This window comes from Aythya marila, assembly GCF_965140915.1.
Source record: "Aythya marila genome assembly, chromosome: 22".
Lineage (NCBI taxonomy): Eukaryota > Metazoa > Chordata > Aves > Anseriformes > Anatidae > Aythya > Aythya marila.
Genome location: NC_139063.1, coordinates 4,147,696 through 4,158,927, shown reverse-complemented (window position 1 = coordinate 4,158,927; position 11,232 = coordinate 4,147,696). Strand labels below are relative to the sequence as shown.

At 67.4% G+C, this 11,232-nt stretch overlaps 1 protein-coding gene across 2 annotated transcripts in view; it reads left to right on the top strand.

Annotated features, from left to right (window-relative positions):
• The first annotated feature begins 1,166 nt into the window (after nt 1–1,166).
• AHDC1 (AT-hook DNA binding motif containing 1) overlaps nt 1,167–11,232 on the top strand; it is a 51,192-nt gene continuing 41,126 nt past the window's right edge. The window contains exons 1-2 of one of the 2 annotated variants that reach the window (XM_082777353.1): nt 1,167–1,336; nt 1,888–2,008. Coding sequence is in view for 1 of the 2 variants with exons in the window: in XM_082777352.1 (XP_082633478.1) it covers nt 1,873–2,008 (136 nt within the window). In the remaining variant the exon portion in view is untranslated. Of the gene's footprint in view, nt 1,337–1,724; nt 2,009–11,232 lie in introns of those variants that run through there. The other variant, XM_082777352.1, reaches the window with a different exon arrangement.

Sequence of the window (11,232 nt, the reverse complement as noted above, 5' to 3'; positions counted from 1 at the left end):
CATGCCGGAAGGCAGCTCTCGATCCGACCCCAGTTCAACCAGTTTGTCCCAGTCTGGCGGCGGAGCTGGGGAGCCCGGCACGTCTCCTGAGCGCCGATTCCCTCCCTGCCGCCTGTTGATCCCCGACCACAGATGAAAACCCAAGGTGCAGCACGCCGGTGAGGCAGAGGGCTGCTGTAAAGCCAGGTGCTGCGTGTCTCCCTGCACCCATGTGTTATTTCATCGATGACTCACGTGTTATTAGCAGCCGAGCAATATTCCCAATTCCCTGGAGTTAACCCTTCACTCGTCACTCACAAAACCACGGTGTCACAACAAACATCAGCGGCATTATCTGCGTTAATTATATTGTATCTGGGAACATTAACATCGGCGCAGCCTTGGAGGGAAGGCGCTGAGGATGCTCGAGGAGCCACGAGGAGGGAGGTCACGGGGCACGATGGCAGCTGGGGGACATCTCCCCGCCCTGCCACCACCGTCCTGGGTGGTTTTGGTCACCACCTGCCCCCCCGGGGTCCCCTCCGTGCCAAGGGGGAAGTGGCCAAGAGGGGACCCCTGCACAGCACCGTGCTCTGGGGGTGGAGGAGCGGGGTGTTAGCAAGCAGCGGGGAAGTTTCCAGTGCTGCCAGGCCCTAGCCACAGCTAACTTAAAAAAAAATAATAATTAAGTGGGGAAAAAAGAAAAAAAAAAAAAAAAAGGCTAATTAGGTGGCTTCAAGGGGGTGTGCCACGGGGGAAATTCGGACCGAGGATTGGGGCGGGGAGGGGGGGGGGTCTGCGGGCTGCCTGCGTGCCCCCCAAACCCCGCATCCTAACGGGGAGCGCAGTGCGGGTGCAACCCGGGAGAGGGCAGCAATGCCCCGTGCATCCCACTTGTGTGGGGGGGTGGGCATCCCGGGGGGCGGGGGGGGGTGGGCAAAACACCCTCCGGGTGGATGCCCCCCCCCCCCAAAAAAAAAAAAAAAAAAAAAAAAAACAAATTGAATCCCCCCTCCCCAAGCAGAGCGCGGAGATGCGCGCCCCTGCGCGCCCCTCCCCGCTTCGCGGCGACGGGGAGGAGAAAAGCGGGGAGAGGAGAAGGGGCGGGGGGGGGGGAAAAAAGGAAGGAGGGAAGAGAAACGAGAAGGCGGGGGGGGGAGAGAAGGAAGGACTACAAGGCCCGGCATGCCCCGGCGGTGCTGCACGGCTCCCCGGGGTGCCGGATGCTGGCCGTGCCGCTGACAGCGGAGCGAAGCGGAGCCGCGGTCCCCGCCGCGCACGGAGAGGGCAGGGCGCGCCGCGCCGCCGGCTCCGCTCCCCCCTTTCCCAGCCCCCACAAAGCCGGGAGCGGCAGAAGGCAAGAGCGAGGGAGGAGGAGGAGGAGGAGGAGGAGGTGGAGGAGGAGGAGGAGGAGGAGGAGGAAGGGGGGAGGCAGCAGCAAGCCAGGGCTCTGCTGCGCTGTGTCTTTCTTTGCTTTCCGCAGGCGGCTGAGCGGCGGAGGCGCAGAGGGGAGGTCGGTTCCCCTCCGCCTCCCGCTCCGCTGCCTTTTGTGTGTGTGCGAGGCGAAGGGGGGGGGGGAGAGAGAGAGAAAAATTTGAAAAAAAAAAAGAGAGAGAGAGAGAGAGGAGGGGAAAAAAAAAAGCGGAGGAAAAAAAAAAAAAAGAGGAGGAAAAAAAAATAAGAGGAGGATAAAAAAAAACAAGCCGAGCGGCAGAGGGGGAGAGAGGAAAAAAACAGGGCAAAAAAAAAAAAATCAAATAGGGGTGGGGGGGCTGGGGGGGAAGAGGGGAAAGGAGGAAAGGCGAGAGGAAAAGAGCAGGCAGGGGACGGAGGAGGGGGCGGGCTGGCAGGAGCGGAGTTGCCTGGGGAGAATGTGAGCAGGAGGCGCTGGAAATGCTCTCGTTGAAGGTGGCGAGCGGTGCCGAGGGCTCCGGGACTCCCGCGGGCGGCCAGGACGCAGCCCCGGCGGACGGCAGGAGCCTCCCCAAGCGGGCGGGCTCCGGGGGGCTCGGAGCGCAGCAGCCGGCGGGTGAGTAGCGGGGCGTCCCCGTCCCCCTTCCTCTTCCCCCCCACCCCCCCGTTGCCTTTGTGTGGGGCTGGGACCCGGGGGGGGGTCGTGGCTGGAGGTGGGGGGGTCGTGGGTGGGGAGGCGGAGGGGTAAAGGGGGGAGAAGGGGAGGGAGAAAGGGATCGGGGGTGTTGTTGGGGGGCACCCAGCTTGTTGGTAGAGAGAGGGTGGAGGGGGAGGGAGGCGCGCCCCCCCCCCGCCGTCTGTGTGTGTGTGTGTGTGTGTGTGTGTGTGTGCCCCCCCCCCGCTGTCCCCTCCGCCGAAGTTGCGCGCGGCGAGTTGGTGCCAAATTGCAGGAGTTTAATGGCACTTGGGGAGGGGAGAGGGGGGGCGAGGGGAGCAGGGAGGGGGAGAGGGGGGGGAGACGGGGCTGGGGGGGGCGTCCTGGCGATCGCCCCCTCCTCCCCTCCTTCCCCCCCCCCCCAAGAAAAAAAATCCCCCGCCGTGCCCCATTTGCACGAGTTCAGCCGCCTCCCCCGGCCGGCCCCCCCCCGGCTCCCCCCGGGCTGCGAGCGCTGAGTGACAGCTGTCAGAGCCGGCTCCGTCCGCTAGAAGGCGGAACGGAACATGTCAACAAAATTTGGGGTTATCCTCGCAGCCCTGGGGGGCGTCAGGAGCTTCCCCCCCCCTTTACCAACCCCCTGACCCCCGGGGCAGAGCCTGCCCCCCCCCGCAGCCCGGTTGGGCGCGCGGGGAGCCGGCGGCGGGGGGCACCGGGGAGGGGGTGCTGGCCCCAACTCGTGCTCTCCGCGGCGCCTTCCCCTTGCGCAGGGCTCGGCGGGTGCCTGTGGCTTCTGTTCCCCCCCCAATACCCTAAAACGTGGTTGCCTGTCGGATCCTTCCACCCACCCCCCCCGGCACCCCGTTTCCGAGCCCCCCTTGCGCTTCTTTGGCACGCGCGCGGGGCACCGGGGACCGTGGGGACCGCGGGGACCCCAAAAGGGGGGCGGCTGCGGCCACCCCGCGGGGGTCTCGCCGCCGGCGGCCTCGAAAAGCCCCGGGGAGGGAGGCCCGGGGGCAGGTGGAGGCAGCCGGGTCCCCGCTTGTTTACTTGCCGTGGGAGGAACTGGCCCCGGCCGCGACCAGGTGGCCTTGTGCACGAAGCCACTTGGCCGGCTGCTGCGAGAGCAGCGACCAAAAAGCCGCGGTCTGAGCTCATTGTGTGCTTGCTGCGAGCCCCGGCGCGCCGGGGAGTCACTCCAGATTTATCCTGGCGTGACAGAGAGCAGAAGCGAGCCCCGAGGGCGCGGGCACGCATCCTGCCCCGACGCTTTGCAGCCGGGAAGCCGAGCGGGGGGCTTTTCGGGGGGCCAGGCGGACGAAGCTGGGGGTCCCCGCGGCCCCCCAGGCTTTCCAAACCAACCCCCCCCCCCCTCCTCACCACCACCACCACCCCCAGGTGTCCCCTTACACTGGCTCTCCTGCCGGTCTGAGGAATTTGCAGAGGAGGGTGGTGGTGGTGGTGGTGGCGGTGGTGGTGGTGGGGAGGGGAGGAAGGAGGGAGGCAGGGAGGGAAAGAGGGGGGGGGGGGTTGGGGGGGGGGGCTGGAGAAGGGATGGCGCGGCGCCAAATTCCGCTCTGCCATGTCTCTGTAACCTGAATAGGCCAACTCCATCCCTGGTGCGAGTCCCCCGTGGCTCCGCCGCGCTCCAATGCAGTTCGGCGCGAGGAGGTGGCGTTCGCCCGGCCGCTCTCGTGTCCCTTTCCCCCCCCCCATCCCCACAATTTGCCCCCCAGCGCCGTCACCAGCAGCTCCCCGGACCGAACTGGAGCCCGGCTCCTTCCCTCCGCCACCGAAACCACCGGCACCGGGCTGGGAGAAACCGGAGGTGGCCGGGGGGGGGAGGCGAGGGGCTGGCACCGCGGCGGGGCCGGGGGAGCCAAGGACGTGCGGGGAGCGGGCGGCCGGCGGGGGAGAAACGATGGAAACCCGTGGAAGGTTATAGGGAGCCTGAGGGGGGGCCGGCGCTGCCCTGGCCTCCTTAGAGGAGGCAGCAGAGACCCGGGGCAGGCTATTTCTGCTGAGATCCCGAGGAAAGCTCTGGGAGAATTGTGGGCTTCTATAAATAGTGTGTGTCAGCCGAGTGGAAACAGGGCCTTGAAATGCTCCTGCTATTCTCCCGAGTGCTTGGAACCAGCTCTTGGTAAACAGGGCAGCGCTGGGGAGGGCTGCTTCCTACTTCCGGGCTCGCCACGGGAGCGTTTTGGGGGGAGCAGGAGGGCCGGGGCCGGGGGGGGTCACTTGGCGACAGAGCGGGGCCCCCCCCGCGGGGCCGGCTGCCCGATGCCGGGCTGTGGCGGGGCCGCCCGGATGCGGGGTGACCCCTGGTTTGCGTTGAGACCCCCCCGTCCCCTCCCCAGCGTGGCGAATTTCAGGGTTGGGATGCGCCGGGCGCTCCGCTCGTGGTCCTCGGGGGCTGCCGGTGCCGGGGTGGGCTCGGGTCTCCGGGGGATGCTCTGCAAAGCCCCCCCAAATGGCCGGGGTGGTTCTGCGGGGTCTGTCTCAGGAGGGGCGAGGTGCAGCCCCGGTGTACATCGTGGGGTCGTGGCGTGCTCCGTGTCCCTCTGCTCCCCGCCGCTCGTCCGTCGAGGCTGGCGTTGGTGCTGCTGCTCCGGGGTTGTTGGGGCGATGCGCCGAGCGGTGTCCTGGTCCCGTGCGGGGGTCTGGGGGGGCGAGCATTCGGTGGCTGTTGCACCCCTCTGCTGGGGAACCCCTCCTTTGGTGGCCTTTGCGTGCAGAAGGGACCTGGGGACATTTCCCCAGGGCGTTTGGCTGCTTCTGGGAGCCCCCCAGAGGTCCCAGCACGTTGTGGGGCGCCGCGGTGCGTGCGGGGCTCCCCCACGGGCAGGGCTTTGCTCCCAGCGCGCTCATCCTGGGGCACTGCACCAGGATCCGGCCGTGTGGTGCGTGGCACCGGCTGCACGCTGCCCGGCTGTGCGTGCCGGCGTTCCCTCGTGCTGCAAAAGGTAGCCCGAAAACCGTGCTTTGATTATTTCCCTTCCAAAACACCGCAGCAGGGACACAACCGGGGCGCCTCTCGGGTGCCCGCCGCCAGTTCGCACCTTGGTGCACGGCGAGCTCCGCGCTGCAAGGCGCCCTGCGCGCTCCGGGGGTGGCGGGGCGCCACGCAGCCCAGTTTCACCCAGTTTAACCCAGTTCCACCGCCCGGTTTCGGGGTCCGTCCCCACGGGCTGGGTGACCCGGGCGAGGGCTGGCGCGCGCCCGCGCGGTGCCGGCACAGCGAAGCACGCAGAGCGCCGCGTGGGTGGGAAGGGGCGAGCGCGAGTCCGTTTTGCTCTCTGCCTTTTTTTTTTTTTTTTTTCCTCTCTTTTCTTCTTCTTTTTTTTTTTTTTTTTTTATTTCCCTCTCTGTGGGTTGAGCGTTGGGGCGACAGACAGGGAAAGTCTGAGCAATGGTCTCCGCGCTGGTGCTGTCTTCAATCAGCGCGTCCCAGAATCCCTCGCTCTGGGCCTTCTAGGCACAAGGGCTTACAGCGAAAATCGGCAGCTGCAGCTGCGAGTGAAAGCACAAGAGCCCGGCTGGGTCTTTGGCATCGGCAGGAGAGCAAAAAAAAGCTGGGGGAGGCGGGGAAGAGAGGAGGAGGGGGGGGGAAGAGCGATGTGCCCTGTGGTTTTTTTTTTTTGTTGTTTTTTTTTTTCCAGCCCTGCCACCGAGGGTTGTGTTTCAGAGCCATGCTCGCCGGGCGTGGGAGGGGGGCGCGCGGCGATGCCTCCGGGGAGCTCATTAAATCCGCCGGCCCCCCCCTTTTCCCCGTGCGCCTCGCCGGCCGGGATGCGGCAGGGGAAGGAGGGAGGGAGACGTGCCGGGTGGAACCGGCTGCCCGGTGGGGACAGTTACTGGCCCAGGCAGGAACGCTGCCCCGGGGGCTCACCTGTCGGAGCACGTAGGACGGGTGCGTGCCAGCAGGGCCGTGACAAAGGCAGGCGCAGAGCCGGGGACTCCCTCCGTGCCGGGGCGAAGCCCCCAGGGGAACGCCGAGGTGGTGGGGTTCGGGGGGCTCGGGCGATGCAGGGAAACGGGGGGCAGCAGGCGTGAGAGGGAGGGGTCGGCACATGCACGGGTAGCGTGCGGCGATGGGGCTGGAGCGCGGCAAAGGTGGGCCCCAGATGGGTGCTGGTGGGGGTTGTGGCACCGTGGGGGCACCCGGGCGTGGGGAGTCCCCTTCCCCAGCCGAAAACCGACCCGGTGCAGGCGTGAGGGCCGGCACGGCCTCGCCTGGCACGACGCGGGGGGACATGAGGGAGAGGCGAAACGTGGTGTCGGTCCTGGCGGAGGGAGAGCAGAGCGGATCTGGCAGCCGCCAGCCCCAACCTCTGCCCTTCCCGCGGCGAAACGAGCTCCAGGCGGCGGGAGCAGCATCCCTTCCCCGCGCCGCCGCCCCCGGGGCCCCGAGCCCTGCGCACGCTCCTCGCCTCCTGCTGACTTCAGCGCATCGGCTTGGGCTCGGCGCCTGTAAATTCCTCGCAAAACCTGGGCCTAAAATATCTGGAGGAGGACGGAGGAGCGCCTTGGGCGAGGGAGATGAGATCTTCAGCTGCGGGAGAGAGGGAGGCTGCTCCGCTGCAGGCGGTGGGGCCGTGCCGGGCTCCTCCAGCTGCCGGCCCCCGGGGAATTCGCCAGGAATAAATCTCGCCCCGGCAAACTTGGTGGCTGGGCTCGGGACAGAAGCGCCCGAAGGAGCGAGGGGCACCCGGGGCGGTGGCATGGGAGCGGGGCTGGGGCTGGGTGGCTGAGGAGGGACAATAAATGCTGAGAGGGAGGCGCTAGGCGGGAGCTGTGTGAGAACCAGTTTGCGAGGTCCAGATTGGCAGCAGATCCTGAACCAGGAGGAGCTGAGCATCCATACGGCCCCTGCCGAGATCAGACGAGACGACAGCGACTCGGTTTGGGGGAAGAAATTGGAGGCGGGGGAAGCTTTTTTGCTGAAATGAAATTTGAACCCCAAAGTGGGAGGGAAGTGGAGGTGGGGGGCACGGCTCTCTCCACATGGTTATTACTGCTGTTTTCCACCCAGCTGAAAGGAGAATGTAGCTTAATATGGACCCGCGGGGAGGAGAAGCGCTCGGGAACGGGGATTTGTCAGGAGGGAGCTGGGAAACAGCGAGCGAGACGTAGAGGTGAGCGCGGCCAGCGGCGTGCCCAGGGAGGTGCTGGCAGCCCGGCGGCCAGGAGAGGCCGGAGCCGGGCTGCAACAAGGCGCTATTGTTCTTGGCGAGCGGGGGGCCACCCGCGGCCCCCCCCAGACCCGCCGCCTTCGCCACGCAGCTGGAGGAGCCGGCGCGGATGCGGGGAGGCTGGAAGGTCGCAGGGAGAGGTTTTTCGGGTGGCTTCGTGGCCTGGCCGGGACCGGTGGGTGCCGGCGGGACGCGCGGTGCCAAGGGGTGCCGGTGGGGAACGCAGGAGGGGGAGGACTGCAGGTGAGCGGGGAAAGGGCTGAGCCACGGGGGTGGGAGCGGGGCGAAATGGGGCGCTTCAGCCCTGCGGGGAGCCCCCAGCCCTGGTGCTGTGGCTCTCCCCGGTGCGGTGCCTCGCTGCGTGCCCCCCTGGCCCTCGCCGTGCGCCGGGGCTGCCGTTGGCGCCTCGCTGCTCGCACGGAGCTGTGGGGTGCCAGCATCGGTTGCCGCAGCCACGGGCTGTGCCCCGGGCCGTGCTGGTGCTCGGGGACTCCCCAGGGTGCTGCGAGAAGCGCGGGGGATTGGCAAGAGGAGGAGGAGGAGGAGGAGGAGGAAGAGCAGGAGGAGGCGTGTGGCTGGGGCGCCGTGGCCAGGCTGGGGGAGGCGAGGGCTGGGCAGCTCTGCACAGCTGGGTTCAGCTTATCCCAGCCCTCCCTGGGATCCCTGGGGCCGGGGGCAGCCCAGGGCCTGCTGTGCCCACCCCCAGCCCAGCTGGGAAGGAGAGACCCCCCCCCCCCTTTATCCCCCGGGGCTGGCCTTTGCTCCCCATCCCCCCCCCCGTTCCCAGGTCGGCTCCCCTCTGCTGCTTCAAACGCGGAGATGCCCCGAAGGCAGCAGAGGCACCTCAGCAAGTGCACACGAAATATTTGAGCACGCATGGGTGGCTTTGGGCTCGCTGCGGCTCTCGCCCTTCCCCGGCCCTGCTGCTGCTGCTGCTGGTGTTGTGCGCTTCTCCCCAGATTCGGGGCACCCATGGGTGCTTCTTCTCTCGTCCGAGGCAGGGGGTGAGCTTTGCTCGGCGGCTCTTGCTCGGAATTCTTCGGGCTGCCCCAACGGGACCAGCGTGGCACCGCCGTGCCGCCACGGGCACCCAGCGCGGATGCCACCGCATCCACCGCGAGCCTCGCTGATGCCGCCCACCTCCCCGAAATAGCAGCAGGACCTCTGTCCTTCATCCCCACGCCCTCCTCTTCCTCCCCGCAGCGGCAAAGCACCCTGCAGCCGGGCCCGGAGCCCGTGTCGGGGAGGGGGGAGCCGCGCTCCCCTCCCCTCCCCGGCATTCCTCGGGAGTGAAACACAAGAGCTGGCAGGGCACTCGCGCTTTCTCTGGCCTCCGCTCCTCCGATTCCTGAACAAAGCCTCCTGCCTCTCCCGGGAGCCTGAAACAGGAGAGGCGGCTGCTGGTGGATGGGAAAGGCGAGCTGTTCCCTTCTGCCCCGTGCCAGCAGCCAGGCGCTGGGGGACGGGGGTGGGTGGCGGTGGGCACGGTCCCCAAGGTCCCCGCGCGCCGACGCGCACGGCCGGAGCTGCCCCGTGCAGGGACCGTGGGGACCGTGCCCACCCTCAGCCTCACCCCGGTGCCCCACCAAGCAGCGAAACCCCCCCCCCCAGTTCTGGGGAAGCTCCTCCAAAAGCCGCCACCGTGGGTGATGCTTGGAGGGCTGGCCCGAAGGGCTGGCCAAAGGACTTCCCATCCCCGCCATCTCGCTGCGAGATGCCCATGGTATTGCTATGGAAACTGAGCCCCGGAGAGAACTGGGTTCGCCCTGGAAAGGACCCAGTGAGCCTGGGAGAGGACCAGGTTGGCCCTGGGAAGGACCGGGTTACCCCCGGAGAGGATCAACTGAGCTCCAGTTTGGCCCCAGTTTGGGCCAAGCTCCCAGTCTCGTGCATGGATCATGGGACGGCACACCCGGACCCGTTTCTCCCCCGTAAGCGGGGCGATGCGTCCCGCAGCCCCCTCCCCAAAGTCCGACCCCTTCCCGCAGAACAAAGCCCCCCTCCCTTCCCCGCCGCCCCCGGTGAAGCAGGCCCCTGTCGGAGCGCAGTCCCCGACAGCGAAGGTTATTTTAATGGATGCATTACTTTAAACGAACCCTCCGCCATCTGTTCCACCCCCTAATTACGCATGCAAAAAAAGCCCATCTCACAGCCAGCGCAGGAGAAAGTAAAGATATAAGTGATTTAAATGCGCCGAGCCCCAGCTCCGCCAGCAGCTGGGGTGGGCTGCGCTCCCCTCCTGCCTCCTGCCTGCCAGGAGAGCGGGGCAAGGTGCGGGGAAGGAGGCAGAGGGATGGGGGGGCTCCCGGCTCTGCTGGCGGCTGCTGGCGAGGAGGAGGAAGAGGAGGAGGAGGATGGTGGCCAGCCCCGGTGCTGGCAGCAGCAGGGGGTTGGTAGCGGCCCCCCGCAGCCCCCCTGGAGGTTGTGCTGGAGGCTTGGGGGGGTCCCCAGCCTGGCTGGGGTCGGTGGGGTCTTGGTGAGGTCCTGGTGACGGTGGGGTCCTCGTCCTGCAGGAGCCTTAGCTGGGGATGTGGGGGTGACAGTGGGATAGCAGCGGGGTGACAGTGGGGCTGGGACCCCGCTCTGTGCCCCACAGCTGTCGGGTTGCTGCTGGGGGCTCATCCTCGCAGCCCCCCGGGATCTGGGGGGGCATTTGGGGAGCTCCAGGGGTGCAGCAGGGGCAGCTGGGGAGGGCTCAGCACCCGCAGGCCGTGCTGGGGGGAGCCTTTCCCCAGCCACAGCTGCATTTCCAGGAGCTGTCCCCAAATCCCAGGCCCCGCAGTGCCTGGGGGCGATGCTCGGCCCTGGTGTTTTGTCCCCGGGGGTTGCAGGGAAGCAGAGGAGGAGCGTGGGGGGGGGGGCAGGGAAGAAGCCCTCCACCGAGGCAGAGCCCGCGGGTAGAGGAACAAAATGACATTTCCAAGTCAGCCTCCTGCTTCGGGGGGCTGGCAGCGTGCTGGGGGTGACAGCACACCAGGACCAGGGGCTGGGGGCTGAATCCCTTCAAAAACCCCGTCCCCGGGGCTGTGCCTGGCGTGACTCAGTTTCCCCCACCCCCTCCCCACCCCTCTCCCCGTGCCGCCGCGTCCCGGGTGCCGTCTCCCCTCTCCCTCCGTCTCCCTCTCTCCGTGCCTGACTGCAGCAGATGCGCCAGCTCTGCAGGAAGAGGGAATTAAGTTGGGCTGGAGGAATTTTAAAGATTGCTGCAGGCCTGAGGGTCTTAGATACCCCTGTGGAGATGGGCAGTCATGCAGAATTAATCCTATCGGCAGCCTGGCTCGCCTTCAGCCGGTGCAGATCTCCAGGAGAGCGCGAGGGAGCGCGGGGGGCGATGCTGGGGGCAGCTGGGCGAGCACCGGCGCCTCTCGGCGTTGATGGGAAATTAATAATGAAAAATTAAAGCCCCAACTCAGCCTTCCTGCGGCCCGGAGGTGGGACTGGCAGGGGGAGGAGGCGAGCGAATTGTGCAAGGCTTAAGGAAAACCTGTTTGCCGTAGCGAGCGGAGCCCGGTGGCGCGGGCAAGCAGCAGGGGAGCGCACCGGGGCCGCATCCTGCTCAGCCTGGAGGCTGCTGGGGTGCAGCCGGGGCTGGAGCTCGGTGTCCCCCAAAACCGAGCTGTTTGCAACGGGTTCCTGCAGCCGCCGGGCTCAGCGTGGGGCTCGGCACCAGCGTGGGGGACACGGGGACGCGCTGGACGTCCCCACGTGCTGCGACAGCCACGTGCCGCAGAGCCCAGGGTGGCATCTGCTCGCCCCGTGGCTCTGCCAGCCCTGCAGGCACCGGCGTCCCCATTGTCCCTCCCGGTCAGCAGGGCTGCAGTGCCACCAGGCCACCGCGCTCGGTGGCCCCATGACGCTGGGCAGGGTGGCAGCTGCCTCCCAGCCCCCTGCGCCTGTTTTATAAATAATGCAGCGCCCGGGGGCGAGCGCAGGGTGCTGTCACCCCAGCCAGGTGACACCAGGCCACCACCCCACCCCGGCAAGCAGGAG